The sequence below is a fragment of the Aythya marila genome (assembly GCF_965140915.1).
Source record: "Aythya marila genome assembly, chromosome: 2".
NCBI classification, from domain to species: domain Eukaryota; kingdom Metazoa; phylum Chordata; class Aves; order Anseriformes; family Anatidae; genus Aythya; species Aythya marila.
In genome coordinates, this window is record NC_139043.1 from 104,400,198 (window position 1) to 104,420,606 (window position 20,409).

Below are 20,409 nucleotides of genomic sequence, written 5' to 3' on the forward strand. Positions count from 1 at the left end.
TTCCCCTTTCCTCCCTCCACCCCCCAAAGAAACTGAACAATCAACCTAAATTTTTCTCCACAGCGTAACGTGCAGCTCCTCAAAACAAGCTGATCTGACACTCAGGTTTCGTACCCTGTGTCTTTTATCATCACCAGAAGTTGCCTGTGTTCCTGTTACACTCAGCACCGTGTGTCAGACAGAGGCCAACAGACCCAGACCTAGGCAGGAATCTGCCTGTCCTCCTCCTGCCAGTACTCCCCCCTTCAGGTGGTGGGGAGGGAAAATGTTCTGTTCCTCCACCGAGACCTCTGGATGTTGCAACTGAATATAAAAATATCTATTTAGGGACTCGTGAAGACACAAAAGTGCAGGGATTAGTAATTTCTGTGTAACACCAGCTCGCTTGGTTGCTGATGTTACAAAACGTGTTTGTGCGCAGAGGCCGAAGGCTCACTGAGCAGAGAAACTGACCCAGGATCAGCGCTGCAAAGGAAAGACGCTCTTGGGATGGAAGGGCAGACCCCGATAACATTTTATTTTCTAAAAGGAAATGTGTATTGCTCCCTGTTGCTGGTAACCACAGAACTGAGCAAGCATCAGATATGAGGTGGCAGAACCAAAGTCTCTGAATAAAAAGATTTCCATCGTGCTCTACCTCGCTGCTCACACAAACCTGGGGCAGGACGGGAACACAGCACAGCCCTCATGATACATCCCTGTTTGTGAAAGCAAGGCCTAGGATAATTTAATAGGCACTGTGGTGGGAGCTTCTTCTCCTGGAGTTTGAGAGAAGCAGAATCGTCAAATGGCTGAGGGTGGAAGGGGCCTCTGGAGGTGGCCCAGTCCAAACAACCCCACTCCAAACACTGAAGCAGGGCCCGAGCAAGCTGCACAGGTACACACTCAATTGCCTTTTGAAGATCTTCACAGAGGAGACTCCACAACCTCTCTGGGCAACCCGTGCCAGTGCTCGGTCACTCTCACATTGTTTTGTGGTGTTCAGAGGGAGCCTCCTGTGCTCCAGCCGGTGCCCGCTGCCTCTTGTCCTGGCACTGGGCAGCACTGCAAAGAGCTTGACTCCGTCTTCATTACACCTTCCCCTCAGATATTTCTAGACACTGCTGAGATCCCTCCTCAGCACGCTCTCCTCCAGGCTGAACAGCCCCAGCTCTCTCAGCCTCCCAGCCTCTTCCTTGTAGCACAGATGCTCCAGGCCCTTCACCACCTTTGTGGCCCCTCACTGGCCTCCAAGCAGACCTCATGTCACTCACCCATCACCACCCCCCGGACTGGGCCATTAGGCCAGTTTTTAATCCACCACCTCACTGTCTGCCCATCAGCTTACAGGAGACTGTGTTGAAAGCCTTCTTGAAGACCAGGCAGACAATATCCACTGCTCGCTCCTCATCTACCAAGCCAGGCATTTCATCACAGGAGGTTATCGGGTTCATCACGCGTGAACTCCCCTTTGTGAATCCATAATGATTTCTGCCAATCACTTTTTTGTCTTTATGTGCTCGGTTTCCAGGAGTAGCTGGTCCATCATCTTCCCAGGAACCAAGGGGAAGCTGACTGGACTGCAGTTCCCTAGGTCTTCTTGTCCCTTCTGAAGATACACGTGGCATTTGTTGCAGCTGCATTTGCTGTCATTTACTGCAGCTTTCTTGCTTTTTGTATTTAAAGGAACCCCACAGGGCAAATTCAGACTGTGCGACAAAGAGGAGAACTGGATTTAAGTAGATTTTTTAAGGGAGGAATTTGGATTACTTTGCTTTTTTTCTTGACCCAAGATGTTCAATGACACAAAAGGAAAGCTGCTCTGTAAGACAGGAACAGGGCGATCAGCTCAGTAAGGAACAGCCTGTGTGTTTGTTCCCAGGCACGGGGCTGTCGAGGAAGAATTTCCACAGAACAGTCACAGCTGAGCATTATTTGTCCTTTCAATCAGGCCCTTTCACAGGAGATGCATTCCTTTGGATTTCTAATCAGAGAAAGGGACAAATGACACGGGGACATGGATATGCATCCCACTAGTTATTATTTTCTTGGAATTCTGTTAAAATTTATCAGCTTATCTTCTGCAAATCCCCAAAACTGATTCACCCCCTTATACCACAGACAATTCAATACTGGTTTTCACCCTTGTAAGCAAATGGACCTTAGATGGGAATCATTTTTATATCAGGAAGGCATTAGGAGAAAGGATGATACAGTGGCTATTTTTTACTTCATATTTCTGATTAAAAACGAAATTGTAATTTACTTTTGCAATGAAAACAATAGATGCAGTAGAAGTGTAATGTAGAACTTGTTGTGGTAAGTCAGTGCAACTTCCTACCAAAGCTTATTACAGCATTAGGTTTGGGATAGTGACATATTTTCCATGGAAAATAAAATGGTGCAATATCTGCTACCCTTTTCCTCGGGATTCAGGTGCCTGTGATTTCAGGTCTTACTCTGATACAACACAGCTGTACAACCTTGGTTCATACTTAAAAGGAAAGTGCTAAGTGCTGTTGAAAAGTACTTGCAGCATGACCTCCAGTTGAATTCTCTCATGATCACAAAACTAAACAATGTTAAGACTTTGTTATATGCCAGGAAAAAAAAAAAAAAAGGAAAAAAAACTTAACCTGTTCACAGGCAGTCCCCCAAGGTATAGGAATAAGAAGGAAGAATTTAATTCCCAATGACACTAGGATCCTTTTCTTGAGACAAAAAGGTCAAAGATTCAAAGAAGCCAGCAAAAACTGTGAAAGGCAGCCCCCATTTCAACCTTGTGAGACTGTTTTTAGGAAGGAACTCTTCTTTCCTAGCTGATGTTCAACAGGGAAGGGCATGGAAATAAGCAGCAAGTACCACCGAGATTCAGGGCATGAACACTGTCAAAGGGAGAGACTAACTACAGAACTAATGACAAAAGAAGACGGGGATGAGATATGAGGGCGGAGGATGGGGAAGACCAACTGTTAAAATGATTGAGTACAAAGGATCTGATCCATTAGGGCCTGAGGACTGTCCATCTTGTAGATGGATAACAAGTGCTTCCTGCCATGCATAAGGAGAAATGTGGTGACATGGAGTACTTGCTGCTGGACCCGTGCATGCAAGAGCATGCTGACCTGGGTCAAGACAGTCGCCAGCCTGTACATTTCAGCCTTTTTGTCTGCTTCAACCTGATGTAAAGTAATGTATAGATTCTACAGGCTCCCTGAAATAAAGGGCTGGAGGGAGATTAGAGTTTTACACTCTGGCTGTGGGTCTAGCTACAGCTTTCAACAGAGTGAACCTAAGTTTTCTGTGCAAATACTATATTGCCATACATTTTACTAACTGGCTATAGACACTATATACTTTTAAGTCATGCATCCCTTTTAGCAATTAAAAGGACAAACGGGGAACTTAGTTAACATTCCCAAGGAAAAACAGGGTGTGGTCCACGTCTGATCATTTTCAGGGCCTGGTACCAGGAGATGAGCTCTTATTTGATCACAGGAAAGATAAGGCTTGTTCCATCAGCGAACATTTTGGCAGATGTAGATGGTTTCACTGTGCCAGTGGTATCAGTGGGCAGCGAAGACGTAGGGGAGTAATTCTGGCACCTTGAAAAACCACCCCCTAGATCCAAAGCAGTGAGGAAAAGAAAAAAGATGAAAAATAGTAATCTTTAGAAGTGGGGATTTAAAGAGTTCCTCTGCTCTCTTCTTCCAGATGTAACAAGCCTCGGAGTAACAGACAGTTTACAACTAACCTGCAGCAGTGATGCAAGAGCTCAATAGACCTGGGAGTAACAGCAACAGACAAGCACAGGTGAGGGGGCAAAAGAGACAGCAAGAACAGCAACTTTAATTAAAATATTCCTGTTAACTTCCTTGTACATATTGAGCATGTCTGAATTCTCTGCCAGGAAAATCGTTGGTTACATTGGCAGCAATTGTTTCTGCAAATACAGGGCAATAATTGTACCGTAACACAGAGAAGTGGAATTCAAACTGTTAAAATAACTTTGGGATAGTCCATTGTATTTATTATTTTTTTGTGTGTGGCAGTTTTTTTCTTTTTTTAAATCATTTTCTTAAATTTCACTAGAGTTTTCTAGTTCAGTTTTCACTGGACTATGTGTTCACTGGACTATGTGTCACCTTCAAGGTGCAGGGACACATCAAGGACCAAGATTTTTCTCATATAGTGTGTGTTGAAGACAAAACTTGTTGCAAATCACAGAAATAAATAATTCTATCCACAGAAATGCTGATATGGAAAAGAAAACTATAAAACACGTTCTAGCCTATTAATCTTTAAACTAGCCTACTCAGTTTTTTTTATGGCTGGTTCCACCAGTTTGGGGTCAGATTTAGAGAAGATTTGGTTCTGGATTTTTTCAGGCACCACAGGATTCACAGTCTTCAATAGTAAGGGCTAACAGTTAGGTGGGTGGCTGGTTGGTTTGTTTGCTGACCATCGACTTTCAGATACACAAACTTATATCCCCCACGTGGCAGAGCAGCTGTTGGTTCTGTGCTTAGATATAAAGTGATTTCTTTGGTTCAAATATTTGCGCAGCTATTTAGCTGCAAGCAATGGCTGGATAGAGTGTGGGTGAGCATGGTCTCTATAGCAGTGGTGGGCACTGTAAGCCTGACACCAAGCTAGCACTCTTATGCCTCAGATAATGCTGTCTGAACTGTGAGTAACTCTAATTGGAGGCTACTATTTTGAAATTATCATTTTACAAATACACTAGAGTGAAAATGTGTATGAGAGTAATGTGAGATACACTGTGTAACAGAAATGTTCTGTCATATCTCTCCTGATTGTTTTTTTTCCTTCCCCTCACCCCATCTCTCCCCACACACCCCCACCCTTTTTTAAAGTGCTTTTATAATAGCATCACTCCCCTAAGTTCGTAGCACCATATGACACAACTGTGGGAAGAGGGAGCTTTGAACACAGCAACTGGTGATTCAAATTCCAGACAAACAAGGGAGAGGTCTTGGTTTCAGACCTTGAATATAGGGAAGAAAAAAAAAAACAACAACTTTTTTGTAAGTCTGATTCAAATGTGGTTTACAATTGCCAAAAATCCATTAGCCTCCTCTTTTTCAAACCTGCACTCTACTTTCTAGGTTAAATCTAAACCAGATCTGAACGCAATTCCTCAGCCTTCCTCAACATTACCCTGAAAGAGCACTTACATTTATATTACATTTCATCAGAAGGAAGGAAAGCACTTCAGAAAGTATGTAACTGCTCCACTGAGGATGATGCAGCCAACTCTACAGAGATGATTTTTCTTCATTTTCTTTGCATTCTAATTATAGATGCTTTTATTTACTAAAGTTACAAATAGGGCTTGTCTATTACAAGCCTGCGAAATCTCATTCTGCTAAAATGAAAACATATTTCAAATGCTTTGGAGAACTGTTAAGATTATTGAATGTCTAGCACACTGCTCTGAGTCTCAGAGTGGTTCACTAGACCCCTAGGGAACAGTCAAGCAGCATACAATTATCACAGTAATTAAAAAGGTGCAATGACTCTTCTCTTAAAGACTCCTGTTTTATTAATTCTATGGTATGCTTTGGAGACTGGCATTATTTTACTCCTACCCAGCTTAATTATACCGTCATTAGTTTATCAGAATCTCTCTTTAACCCCTCGGGCCAGTTATTAGCATGTCACTTGCTAACAGTTAACCAATAACCACTACACCTTCAAAGCAGGATCTTCTGCTATAAAAAAGCCAATTTGTAGAGACAGATTTAATGTCATCATTCCATTTAAATTTTTTCAGTCAGACATCACTTTCTGCTTTTAATTTGAGAAGGTTACTGTTTAGCTTAATGAAAACACAAATAACGTTGATGTATTACAAGACTTTACCAGGTAATAAAATACTTCCAGTATGTTGTGTTTTATGAGATCAAATGCATGTTTTAATACTCAACAGTACGTACCACTGAAACAACTAGGAAGCATACCATGTTCTTAAATACAACTAAAATTCTGGATTTCTTTCTCTGTAGTGGGTCTCACTGGGACAGAGTTAATTTCCTTGTCCAGGCTTCCTACTTTTCCTACCCCTCCCCAGCAGCGAGTAGGCAAGAGTTTGGGAGGGGACACAGTCAGGACAGCTGACCCAAATTGGAAAGGGGTATCTCATACCTTGTGATGCCATGGTCAGCAATAAAAGCTCAAGGAAAGGAAGAGGAAGGGGGGATGTTCATTATTACGACATTTCCCAAGTAACCATTTAGTGTGCTGAGGCCCTGCTTTCCACCACGTAGCTAAAAATCTGCGTGCTGATGTGAAATAGTGAATAAATTCAGTGCAAACAGGCTACAAAGAACCGGATGTTACATTACCTCGTTGGATAAGCACATAACCAAACTCTGAGAAAAACTGGTTTAATTTTAAAATGCTTGAAGTACTTCTGTACTAAATATATACATACCTTGTCTAGACAGATAATTTTACATTATTATGAAAGGCACAGTGACCTAGAAACACTCCTGAAGGGAACTCTAATTAATTTTTATGCCCCAGTTTTGACTAAACTCTTGTTATCTTAGTCAAATAAAGAAAACCTTACAAATATTAAATAGTTCACTATTGTGTACTGCCACTTAGTATTTTTCATTAAAATACCTGTTTCCAACAACGCGAATAAGTAAAAAAAACATATAGTTACTAGCTATATAAGCTTGCATCTTCAAAACACAACACTGTGATTCTGACAGCAAACATTTTTTTACTCTATTTGGCATCGCACCAATTCGTTCAACCGAATGCCACTCAGCCACTGGTAGATGGCCAAGTGACTTTATGAAAAGTAACTTTACTGGCATATTCAATGGAAATACATCATTATTTCTGCTGAAATATATGATTTTTTCCTGGTACTATTAAAAAGACAACACCAATCAGTTCTTTTAAATATTAGGATCAATAAGCAAATACCATTTGCTTAGTCACATTTCTTCTAGGTACACTTCTGACTCTCTTCTACCAGCTCTGCAGCAGCAGAAAGAAAATACAAAATATTGGGGGGAAACATTAATGACAAAAAAAAAAAAAATCCAGGTCACAATATACTCTATTATTTTTTGAGCAGCTGAATCCCAAATTAATATCACTGCCAGTCTTCCTGAAGATTACTGTGCAATTGTTTTTTGTATAATAGGTCTTCTTTGTATCTTTTTACAGTCAGAGGTCAGCACCATTAATTATAGCATCCAAAATAGGAGCCAAGACTGCTATACAACATGCCAAATCAAACTATCTCGTTTAATGAAAAGACATGCTGTCAGTCACTCAAGAAAGCAGTCCTCGGCTAAAACTTATCTGCTAATTGAGACATAACCGTGACTACATTTGCTGTTACACAAGATCTTTTTCCACTTTATCTACAAGTATGATATACCTGACACTGAAAAAAAGGAAAAAAGAAACTTTATTCAAACACAAAAAAAATTATTCCCAATCTTGGAACAGTAGCCAAAAAAGAAGGGAAAAAAAGAAAAAATAAAAGAGATGAACTGGTAACTGATCTGACATCCCAAACATACACTAACAAGAGCAGGCTGTAATGGAATGGAGAGCGTTCAGTGGAACACAGCGTACCTGAAACCAAAAGTCACTCATCTATGCAGCATGCTACGCTGACCACTTTAAGGCATGAACAGGTATGATTTAAATCATACTGGCAAATGCTGAGATGTTACACTTAAAAGCATTCAGTCTTAATTCCTGAAGCTTGCTGCTTTAAGGTAGATAGTAAAGACCACTAGTAAGATAACTTACATTTTCGACCCTAGAAATATGCTTGCAACATTTCCGATCGCTTTTGAGTACTCACCAGCACATTTTGTTCTTGTTTTTAGAGCTGGGCCAGGAGATCCCGTTCCTCCTTCACCTGGTCTTGTAAGTAACACACTGATCTCATATTCTGTGTCAGGATCCAGGTGCCCAATCTTGTAGCTTGTGGAGTCCACCGGTTGTATGTCATACCAGCTTCCACTTGAAGTTCGATACTCAACTTCCCTTTGGATAATGGGTCCGTCTCCATTGATGGAGTTGGCGTTCAGCTGTATCCACAAGTACGTTGCACCAACCGAGGACAGCTGAGGTGGAGCAATGGGAACTGGTGGCTCTGGGGCACAGTAAGTTACAAAAAGAGGCAATGATTATACAGGTATTTTTCTGCTTCTAAAATATTCAAACAATGGATTTCATACCATATCAGAGTCTGCGTAAAAATACAGATATGAAAAAAAATTACCACTACAGATTATTTCCCCCAAAATGCAATATCCAAAGTCTTCTGTTTAAGCATTAGTGATTGTAACCTGAAGCTTATGTTCTGTGCAGAGTAACTTCAAACTGTGTGTGACTAGAGTTTTCCTATTCACTTGATGTTAAATGGCATCTTTTAACTTCCAATTCCAAATGAAAGCTGATCTCAGGTTTTCTTATTAAAATATAGTTCTTCCTGGATGTAAATATATAGCCTACTCAAAATTAACATTTTTTAAATTAAATTTGATACTTGAGTCTATTCTTAGACATAGCCAGAACAGGGACTTCTGCATAAAAACAAAAATTATAATTTTTCCTCACAGACTGCAATATTCAGCCTTCAGATTTCCGTGTGAACCAAATAAAAATAGTGTTTTTCGAAGCCCTATATCCTGGTTTAACAGAAAAAGAAAGAAAGCTGGGGGAATTCTTGAGTCTTTATTATGAGCCTGTCTCTTTCTTGTAATAGCATATTTTCACTAACATCCAGAAGTATTCTGTTGCATTAAAAGAGCATTTATGTGATCCTGAGTTTGCAGTCTAAAGACATTAAAAGTAAGATTTTAAAACTACTTTTTTATTTATTAAGTGATGGACATGTACATGTAATTTTGAGTTGGACCGCAAAAATAATTTGCAGACATCATCTCTTTTTAAAGCTAAATAACACGTTCATTTTTTTCCTACTGATTAACCGCAGAATTACTCTGCTGTTTCAAGCATCACATCTGCATAAAATTTGCCTTCCCATTGGTTAAATATATTCAAGCAGAATGAAACCATGCTGTTGTAATAAGGCAGTGTTTGATCCAATATTCTTAACATATCTATCAGCAAACACTGCCACCTTCTTAAGGCTGCACAGAATACTTAATGAAAGTAGAACATCTGTCTTCCCTAAGCTGTAGATTCAGATTTATCCTCTCCTGCTAACCATTCCCCCAAGTGCTGAGATATAGGTAGTCAAACAGAAAAGAAGCTGAATTCATATATTTCATCATTTTCCCAAGGACTTCAAAGTCAGATTTAAAGGAAAGAGAATGAGGCACAGGGGGAGAAAGACACTCTGGAATAAGTATTAATATTTCCTGAGAAATAGCAGAATCACTATTTTAGCAAACATGTAATTATCCTACATATGCTACCTTCTTTTTCTTTTTTCCTCACTTACAGAAGGAGCACTCGACTCACAGGGCACTAAGGATATTGAAGATCACCTATGATCCTCACAGACCAGCGGTGTTTCTAATTAGCACTGTTCCTTCTTATATAAACTTTAAACTATGCAATCTGATAGCAATTGCTGCAACCTGAGATCACAAAATTGCAAATGCAGGCCTCCATACCGTATTTTCATCTTCGTGAAACTAACTGATGGACATTGTGAAGAACACAGTACAGTTGGCAACAATCAGATGTGTCTCCAAAGATGCCTACTGGTTGTTACTGATTGGCATAGAAGTGCATACAGGAGAGAGGAATATTGTTTGCGTTTTCAAATCAGTAGTGAAAATAGTGTTTCACGTCAGTGGAAACATACGGCAAACTGATGTCATCTCTTGGTCAGGCACATGGAGCAGTTTGATTGAAACTAGTGTTCCTGAACTGTATAAACTACGGCTTCATACAGTGTTAGTATGCCTGGAAACAGTTCTGACTTGACTCAAAATGATTTAGCATCAATTTAAATCATTAGGCTGTTTTGTGAACCAAGACATGAAATGGAACTTTTATAGAGCATCCTAAGGCATTTACTTAGCCATGCTGAAAGAACAGTTAATTACCTTCAAGTTTCAAATGCTACTAAAGGCTGCTGTAGTGCCATTCAAAATGCGAACTCAGGAGTTAGGTCACTAAGGTTAGTGGTTACACCAATTCATTCCAAGTATTACAAGTGCTCGGAACAGACAGTATTTTATTGTCTTTTTATCCCTCGGGGCATATTTTTCATTCCTTCGTGGCCAAAGTGCAAAAGGTTAATTCAAGCTGCATGATTTCAGCAAAGCCGGCGTATGCTGCAGTTTAATACTGGAAGTGCAGTTTAATAGTAAAGTAATGTTCTTATTTGTGATCAAGGTTACGCAGAATGAACCTGTCATTATAAATAGGATGCTCATTATTAAGTTACTGGTTAAAAACATGAGTCCAGGAGTTAAGCATACGCTTTAATACAACAGGTGCACTATCAAATATAATGAGCTGATTTCATGACTCAGATAAGAAAGCTCTTCTTCTTCCTTATTCAATTATTCTTCCTTTAGTCAGAATTAGTGGGTTTCTTTGTTTGTTTTGCTTTTTTACCAAGAAATTAGAATCACTTACTCAGGAAAGTACCACACTGAAGCACCACCATCTTTCACTGAAAGCAGTTTTAATGTGGACACGGAGGTAGTCTCAAATAAATACCATTGCAAATTCTTTTCCCATTACTACTTTTATAAAAATGGCTCAATAGATCTGTGACTCTGTATCCAGGTACATTCAGGGAAGGAATTTCAAGTGATTGCAGAAACAAGCTTGTAGCAGTGGCACTTTAGGATGATGGTTTAGTTTAAAGAGCTCTTCCTTGCAGATCTCTTTGGAAACAGAAGTAAAAAGAGCTGTTTAGTACTGTACAACCTTTTAGATAGGCCTTTAAATGGAATGTTAACTCAAAAAATAAAAAAAGGAAGTTTATACATAAATTCACATTTAATGCTTTTTAGACAGACGGGTGACCTCCTCTTGAATTCTGTGATTAGCGGCAATGAGCAAAATCCGTCATGGAAAGAAAATACTGGCTGCCTTGCCAAGGCAGATGTCTAACTCCAGTGACTGCAGGTGACAGAAGGTTTCAGGCAGATGTTTTAATGTCACCCTATGTTACCTTGACCTGTTACAGTAAACGTGTGAAAAAGACAAAGCCTCATGATAAGGAGCAGCCCTTCTCTTACGCAGAAGATAAATACAAACGTAGCCATACACACATATAAACTTTTCATTCTTAGGCACTTTCACGTTAATTGCAAACATCGTTGAAACAGCAACTCCTTTATTTACTTTGCTTTGTGCTTTACAGTGTAGAGATTTCTCAAACATTTCCTGTAAGATCCTAACAACTTCGTGTTTGCAGTTCTTTTAAAATTTTAATAGGGAGGGGAAAGATATCCACATAGAGATGCCAGTGGAGATAATGTAAATCTTTGAGATTTGACTGACTTATAAACAAGTAAAAACAAACATTTCTTGTCTGTGGCACAAAACAGCTCACTTGAAACAATGAAAAATTCTCCTCTAATAGTAGCAATAACATTTATTATTATTATTTTATTGAAGAAAAAGGGAGAGTAGAACCATGCTACATTTGGAGGGAAAAGGGACGAAATATTTATCCTGCAAGCTAATTTTAATTAAACAGTGACTGTTAAAGAATGTCATGATGATCTCACGTAGTGCTGTTCAGCACATCATGAATACATGAAATGGTAAAAATACGGTATCAATCATCTCTGATGCTACGTCCACATTAAGAACTTCTTACCTAATTATTAGAATTATTAAACTAATCATTAGTATTTTAGTCTTGAAATCAGTTAAACAGCTTTGTATATGCTAATATATATATATATACACACACACATACATACACACCACAACTACATATCTTGCTATGCTCATCTATATACCTAGTTGTGCCCATCTTCAGACCAAGCAAATTATTCCGGTCCTTTGGAGAGCAGGAGTACTTTGCAGGTACGATCTAACCAGTTGGACATTAGCAGATACCCTGCTAAACGCTGGATTATTGTTAGCAGTATCCATCCTTAACCAGGCACAAACTGTCCTCTTCACCAGACCTGAATCCTCCCAAAAACCTGAGCGCTGACTTGTCCACTCCTGAGTCACCAGCTCTCTTCTTTAAGCCAGTGACATCTACGCCCGTGCAGCTCTCATTCCAAGCTTATCTGCCTACCCACGCAGTCTGAACCCGTCCACCCTTCCTATTTTCACCTTTGCTCATTTTTTGTTCTCTCTCCACACCCCAGTCACCATCCCCACATTCCAAATATCTCCGAATTCCCATCCAGGTTTGTTATTTGTTGACCTGGGCTGTATCTAAAAGCTCGGTCTGCTCCTGTTCTTCTAACCAAGCTTCTCCTTAACACCTGCTGTCCCCTCATGCAGGTCCACAGCCCTTCCAGCCAATTCCTTTTACTGGCCGCTGCCTTGACTCTCACCCCTACACACACACACACATATATATATATATGCGCCTGCATGCACATATATAAATCTTTGTGCATATGTACATATGGATGGACAGATGTTTCTGTTCTGCCCTTGCTTTTCTTTCTCTCTTCCTAGATTTTAGCACTCATGTAGCCCCAATTTTCATCTAACTCCCCTCTAACTTTGAAACGCCTCCCAGTTTGCCATGCCTTTCAGTCCCAATACCAAAAACCCCATCCAAGTACTCAGCTTCTTGCTCCACTCACTCTCCACATCATGCATCTCACACCATTATAGCTTCACAGTACAACAGCTCAGAGAGGTGGAGGGCTGCATACTTAAAAGCATGGGACGGCTAAGCTCCCAGTTTTGGATTCATCTGCCTGACTCCAGCCCAACGCAGGGGAGCTCAGATCAGTACTGACATTTAAACTGAAATCTCAATTTCTCAATTAAACTCAGAGAAGTCTCCATTGTACACATTAGATGGGCGTTTGTTTGTTTTTCTGCAGCCTGTAAATTGACTATACTTGCAAGCAGGTTTCTTGACACATCCATTACCCTCCTAAAAATCCCAAGTTCCTGCTTCAAAGCCTGGTGTCTTCAGCACTGTCCCACAGAACATCTGCTAAGACGGCTGAACCATCTCAGCTGCTTTGACTGGAGGTTCCCTCTAAACTTTCAGGCTGAGACACATTCCCATACTGGAAAATATCAGCCTCAAGTCAGTTTATCAAAATTATAAGCATCCGAAAGCAGAACTTTGTGACAGGCAACTGTAAAAGTAAGTTGTAATAGCAGCACTGTTTGTAAAAAGGCACAGGCAGATTGATGGATCCAGCATGAAGGATGAATTGGCAGAGACAAAGAAAATAGATAAAAACATCCATGTATATTTACTGTAGGAGAACAACTGATACCTCAGAAAAGCACTTTGTAATATTTTCTTCCCGTGTCTTCATCTCAAAATAGTTTTGCCCTCCACAATATTTTCTTTGTTCTGGAGGTCCAGAAGAGCTTTAGTTCTGTTCCTGGTCTTAAATCTTCCCTTTGAAAAGATGCAGACATTTAAGCTGCCAATGTTACAGATGGCTACCTCTCTGTGCCCTTGCTTAAAAACCTAACAAAACTCCATTTAACCAAATTGACACCTTGGTTTACCTTGTTTGAACTCAATAAGCAGTCTGAACTCTGTAATAATCTGGTGTCTGCTCAGACAGGCTCATTCTGTTCTCCTGAATCTAATCTGTGTTGGATCTGCCCACTACCAGAGAAATTCAACCGAGGGACTGTATGTAGAAGTCTAATTTACTTCACCAAATACATTTAATCAATTCCACCCTACTATTTCCCTTTTGCGCAATGTTTGATTACCTTCATGTCATCTATTACAAAGAAACCGCTGTTTTGTCTTTTGTTTGGTTGTTTTGTGGGTTTTGTTGTTGTTTTTTTACATTAAGTGGGTGATCTGACAAGGCCACTTTCATGTCTCCTATTAGATAAAGTGACATTTCAATCCAATTCTCTGACAAACTTAGATGAGGACACTCTGCAGTTTGAACACACGCACAATGACAAGGCACTTGTCTTTTCAGCCTTTCCTATCAGAACAAACACTCGGGTAAAATTGAAAACCTCCCCTTCAGGATTTATTTAAATAGAGCAATCAATACTTCATTTCACCATCCTCTAAAAGGCATGTAAGATAACAAAACCACATTTTTTAAAAAAGTCCTTTTTTCCTTCATGTTTAGGGCCAGGCTAATTGTTCATTGACAGGCTTTTTGCTCATTAACTAGACAATATTCATGTTTACAGTTCTCTAATAAGATAACATGGGATTAACTGCCAGCTTTTTAATTGCTTTTTTTCACCCCCACAGAGATTAAACCTTGTTAGAATCATATCTGTTCAGGTAAAAACAACCAAAAAGGAACATTTGGCCATTTCTTACGTATGTCTCATCCTCAGAAATCAAGATTTAGTTCCTATCCCTTTGTGATTTCAGGTTTGGTTTGCAATGCCTGATGCTAATGGTCTTTCTGCTGATTTAGAAAGTTCTTGTATCCAGTCTTCAGTTTGCACATCATGCCACAGTAGCACTGCAAACCTTAAAGAGGTTTACATAAGAAAGAAAATGGGAATTACTTACAGGGAACTTCTATTTAGTGAGTCTGTGCCTGAAGTATGAAGTAGCATGAATGTGGTACAACGTTGTAACTCACTCTACTGGGAAGATGTCTTCAAGTTAAGATCTTAAGATCAAAGATATTTTGGAAAGAAAAAAAAAATCCGAACTCCAGCATGGGATTTACTTACTTGCAATTTGATTTACAAGTTCAGCAACCAGAATGAAACAAAGGACAATAAAGTGTGGCAAATTGACTCTTCAACTCCTGTCTTCCTAGCAATGTAGTTCCAGTGAAATTCCACTTAAGTCAGCTTAGTTACACCAGTGTAAATGAGAAGAGAATTAGATTCATTGTTTCCAACAAAGAGAGGGGAGTAATTACACCGCTCTTTCTACACATACTATCATTAAGCCATCAGTACTTCCTGAGCAGACTAAGCATTGCATGCAATGGGGGTATACATACATTGCTCATGATTTACTGGTGGTAATGGATGAAAAACAGATACAGTTGATAGATAAATCGATTAATCCATTGCATTTGAATTCTGCTGACTAGCATTGCAGAATAGCTGCTGAAAAAATAGGAAATACTGATGGTGTATAATTAAGAAATTGTAAGAAAGCATATTTACTAATTATCCCCTAATGCTGCTATTTCAGTACAGTCACCTAAGGTTTTACAGCATAATGTTTAAAATGGGTCTTTCTAGTTCAGAAGGAATGACCTGCAGGTGGTCTCATAAAAGCTCCAATACAGGCAACAGGGATTACCATAATTACTTTGCTACTGTACAAGTAGTTAATGGGATTACACCCTAAGGCTATCCAATTGTTCACAGTGCCCAGTGCAAATTTTCTGAAAGAATCTGGATAAGCACAAATGCTTTAATGATATGCTTCATAATTTCATCCACTACACCACAGAAGGAGCGCTAATAAATTAGAACACCCTAAATCAAACAAATTGGCAGAACCTAACTGCTTTAGCTTTCTGTACCTCCTGTCACTGATGCAGCCAATCTTCCACCTGCCTCACTCAGACAGCTCCCTTCTTCCCCTGGTTTCCATTGCTGTAAGGTCTGAAAGATGCTTTATCATTCCTGTTGGGGTTGTACTTCGTCCTTTCTTTCTCTCTTTCCTAAATTATGAACACTTTCATTTTTGGCCGCCCCTTTTCTTTCTTTTTCATGTTATCTTTCATTGAACTAAAACAAAACAAACAAAAACCCTAATTTTTTCCACTATGCCTTATAATTACATATTCAGCCCATCCTCTCTATTTGTTTCTCTCTTCATCTGTCCATTTAAATAGCTCATCTGAGTTTTTGTACTAAAATTTGTTTTGTCATATTATCTCCATGCACTGCTTATTTGCAATCTCCTTCTCCTTGTCTTGTCCTGATGCTTCTAAAGCACATCAACTAAAAACATGTTCTTGTTTTTGGAAAATGGTTCCTTGTTCTTTAAGGGTCTCTTGCATCTCCAGCTGGCGACCAATTATTGCCCAGTCTAACACATATCCCAAGCTTCTTCCTCTCCAATTAACTTAAAAAAAAAAAAAATAAAAAATAAAAAAAATCCTAAACCCATGCACATCTCATAAACACTGTTCTAACCATGTCACCTTTTCATTATTCCCCTCTCAATTGTTATTTAATTCAAAATTTGCTACAGCCTAACTGCTAACCTTCCTGTATCTCTTCTCAACCTGAATTCTATTGTCCTCCTCACTTTGCCTCATTCCCTGCCTCCCCTGCCCCCCAAAAAAATATGTTTTAGCTTCTTTAACTTTTTGGTTTCATTATTCATTTATGCAACTGTGCCTGCTGTCCTTCAAACTCCTCCTTTACTGGTAGTTTCTTGTACACATACTTTCTGTGTTGCTTTCAGAAACAAGACCTATGCTACATTTTCAGATAGAACAGTTATCCCACACCTTGCTTATTGATTATGTGAGTTACCTGAAAAAATCCTAATAAATTTGGAAAGAGGAGCACATCTTTAAGAAGTCCTGAAAGATCCTACATCGGTTTATAAGTATGCAAAATTATTAAACAGTAAGGAGAAAGAAAAGAGTGATTCCAAGGTCAAGTAATAATAAAGCTCCTTATCTACTGTATGCAAACAGAGTCATGCAAGCTCTTATAACTAAACATACTGCAGTATAAGTCATAAGAAATGTTAATTTGTATCTTAAACCAAAAGATAAAACCTAGAGCAAAATTTGGAAAGCAGAGTGGCAAAAATACTACATAAAAATTTATTTATTACTTGTGTTATTCCTTAACCTGTATGTTTCTTAAATACTGTATCTCAATGGAAAGAAAAAAGTCCTAGCTAACAAAAGGACAGTGTTTCTAAAATCAGAGAATTCATAACAGACACAACTGTGTCCCTCCTAATTCCCAAAGGAAAAATCCACACCTGCAGTGGATTTAGTTCTAGGGCACTTGCTCTCTCCTTGCTGACTTGGATCAAATTGTTTTGGTGAAGAGAAAAAGAGCCTTGAGTTCTTCATCTCATTTTTTGTTTCTTAGGCACAGAACTGACCGGAAAGGGAAGATGTGTAATGATTCTATGTGTAACACAACAACGTGGCTTTGCAACTTCTTTCACTGCTAGAAAATGTTTTTCTTTGAAAGAACAAAAATAAAATTATGTTCCTCCAAAATGCATTTTAAATACGATTAGTGTTAAGAAAATGTTTTACCATAGTTTTCTATAAAGATGGACATTTTTATACGCATTCAATTCAAAGGTGTTCCCTGCCATTTTTAAACATATCCCTTCAGATGTTGAAATGTGTGTGTTATCTCTTACTGTAAAGTTTTCAAATTTTGAAGTAAATACATCTTTAGAACGCAATCTCCACCATGGAGGTAAATAGCTAATATTATATTCATATCCTCCAAAAAGATAAATACACTCTTCAATATAGAAATACCTTCCAAACAGTGCATCTGGGGGAAATATCTAAATAAACAATCAACAAGCAACTAGTTAATTAGCCCTGGCTTCTTCTGTCATTCCCTTGCTACAGCTGGATAGACTTTCACAATTTACATAAACAGAGTCTATTTATTAAACATCTCATCAACTTCAACAAATGATGGGTGACATCTTTAGTGAACTAGCGATTGCAGGTTCTTATTTCATACACTTAGCATGCAAATACTGGTTTTTCCATGAAATACCTTTGACTATCAGTTCCGCGTAGTTTGATACACCGACCCCTCCTTCCGTCCGAATCATGCAGCGATAGTTGCCAGCATCCCGCTTTGTGGCATTTACCACGTTGAAAAGAGCTACAAATCGGCGAACATTGAACACTTTTATGTTCTTCAAAGGCGCATCCCTTACGTAAATACCCTGGGCAAAGAAACAAAAATAAAGAACATTGTTAGTCATGTTTTCAAATATACTTAAAAACAAATCCAGGTCTCATAAGGTCCCCAAGAGGGGAGGCCAGGTAAAGGCACAAGTCTGTAGCATTACTTTTACAGATGTTTACACTGTGTGAGACTCTACTGCCTTCCCATGTGAGTTAAAACATTCATCATCGGTGGGCAGCCACTCAGCTGGAACAGCTGCTTTCAACTCTTTATAGATTAACTAATAGAAAGATTGAAGAGCAATGTAACATTTACTTGCTTGGCTTACTTTACACAAATATTTAAAGGTTGTTTTGTTTTAAAAAAAGAAGCATGAAACCCAGCATACGCCATTTCTGTCTCCTCTTCCCCTCCACATCCACTATTCAGCATGTGCATCTTGCACAGCTTGCATGGAAATTTAAGTGTATGGTTCTCATACAGCAGCACCTACACATGGGATTATCAGCAACTCAGGTGGAAGAGGCCAGGCACAGATTTACCAAGCGAATGACCGGCAAGGTTGAAGTTTTCTCCATTTCCCATTTCAACACCGTACCAGGAACTGTGAAATTTCTACCCTGGTGCAAAGTGTTGCCCTCAGTTCAACATACTGCACATATAGCATAAGAAAGTGAACAACATAAGATCTGAGGAGCACAAGGCTCCTAAATCCCATGCCCCCAGCCTGCTCCCTCATGTGATCCAGTGTGTGTCTGGAGCAGGAAAAGGGGAGGAGAGCAGACAGAAAGGTACAGAGATGACACCTTGCCATGTCCTCTGACGCAAAGATGAGGGCTGAGAGACTTGGCTTTCAAATCACCACCAGATCCTCACCAGATTTCAGATCCGCACCATAACTCATGCTCCATCTGCCCATGAAACAGGCCATGTCTACAACGAATGGCTGAAGAACCTTCAGAAAATCTAATGACCCAATTACTACATCTGATTGGAATTTTTTACAAGATCTACTTGCAACATTCATTCAAACAAGAAAGGTGCACTTTCCACACAAACTTGTGCATTTCAACAAACTGAAGACTGCAGACTACCAAAGCATGAGGAGAAACTGCGAAGAACCCCAACAAGCACCTCTCAGAAGATGTTTGCAAGGGTCCCGTGCTATCTAGCTTCCATAAACCATCAACACAGCTGGTGATGTCTGTTGTTGTGTTGTTTGTTGTTTTTTTTTGGTTGTTTTGGTTTCTCCTCCCCCTGGAATTTATAGGTTATTACGCAGAATTTAAGATCTATACAGGAAATGGTGACTTCAATTCGTTGTGGCCTTCACTTGTCACCATACTGAAAGTAACCTTAAAGTACCAGTTCTAAACAGAGAGCTACAAATAACAGCCGCATCAAGTTAAACTTGTCCATAATCACAAAACCAAGTCAAAGTTAATCATGCTATTAATGCCAAAGAAGCAGCATAAGTAACAGTAAATACTGATTTTCACTCTCTTAATAACACAGTATGGTAGTGCTATTTCCTCTTAAAAATAAATGTGGGTGATGCATAGCTTATTTAAAAGAGGAAAAAGTTTGCAGGATGCCCAAAGAATGCACTATCACATCTTAAAAATTACTGTCTGAAATTATTACTTGGGAATTACTCCAGATAATTGCCAACTCCTCAGAATTCGCAGAACTTCGGGCTGCAGCTCCACTGACTTCTCAAACTGACTGAAAACATGACTTGCAAAGAAGCCTTCCCAACTACTATTGCAAAACTACTATTTTTACTGGTCTCGCTACTGCATTATCATTCCAGCAAGGATGAAAGGAGATAGCAGGAAGCAAGCAGAGCAGGTTAATTGTGATTTGGGAGAATGAACATTATCTAAAGGCAACTTTTTTTTCCCTAAAAAGAATGACCAATTAGTCCTAACTATAAGAGCTGCTGAGCAGTCACAGTTTGCCTTTAAAGTGTATTTCTGCAGTTTTCAGGCTTTAAGGACTCTGTGCACAGCCAAATCCTGTGCTTACGTTACATCCACCCACGCCAGCTCCTTCCTTTTTTCTAGTTACAACATCAGGAAGCTCTACGTGGGCTATTTCATCTTGCCAAGAAATCGTTAGGTTTTTCTCCAAGGAACAACATACCACCACACCCTGGCTAATTCGAGCACCGTAACCAGCTCAGTGTGTTCCAAGCGTGCACAAGAAGCTCTCTGCTCTCCAGCTGTGCTGTACGCCTGCCCTTCACTGCAGGGCTTGAAGCTCTGGCACAGGCTGCCCAGAGAAGCTGTGGATGCCCCATCCCTGGAGGTGTTTAAGGCCAGGCTGGATGGGGCTTTGAGAAATATGGTCTGGTGGGAGGTGTCCCTGCCCATGGCAGGGAGGTTGGAACCAGGTGGCCTTTAAGGTCCCTTACAACCCAAACTGTCCTACGGTTCTCATGAGTTACAACAC

The 20,409-nt window shown here is 39.6% G+C and overlaps 1 protein-coding gene across 5 annotated transcripts in view; it reads right to left on the reverse strand.

Annotated features, from left to right (window-relative positions):
- The window catches only part of PTPRM (protein tyrosine phosphatase receptor type M), a 462,170-nt gene that overhangs the window by 265,911 nt on the left and 175,850 nt on the right, over positions 1–20,409 (reverse strand). For all 5 annotated transcript variants that reach the window (XM_082753666.1, XM_082753665.1, XM_082753667.1 and 2 more), the window contains exons 6-7: positions 17,818–17,992; positions 7,841–8,134 (exon numbers count right to left, since the gene is read on the reverse strand). In XM_082753666.1, the coding sequence (XP_082609792.1) occupies positions 7,841–8,134; positions 17,818–17,992 (469 nt within the window). The remainder of the gene's footprint in view (positions 1–7,840; positions 8,135–17,817; positions 17,993–20,409) is intronic.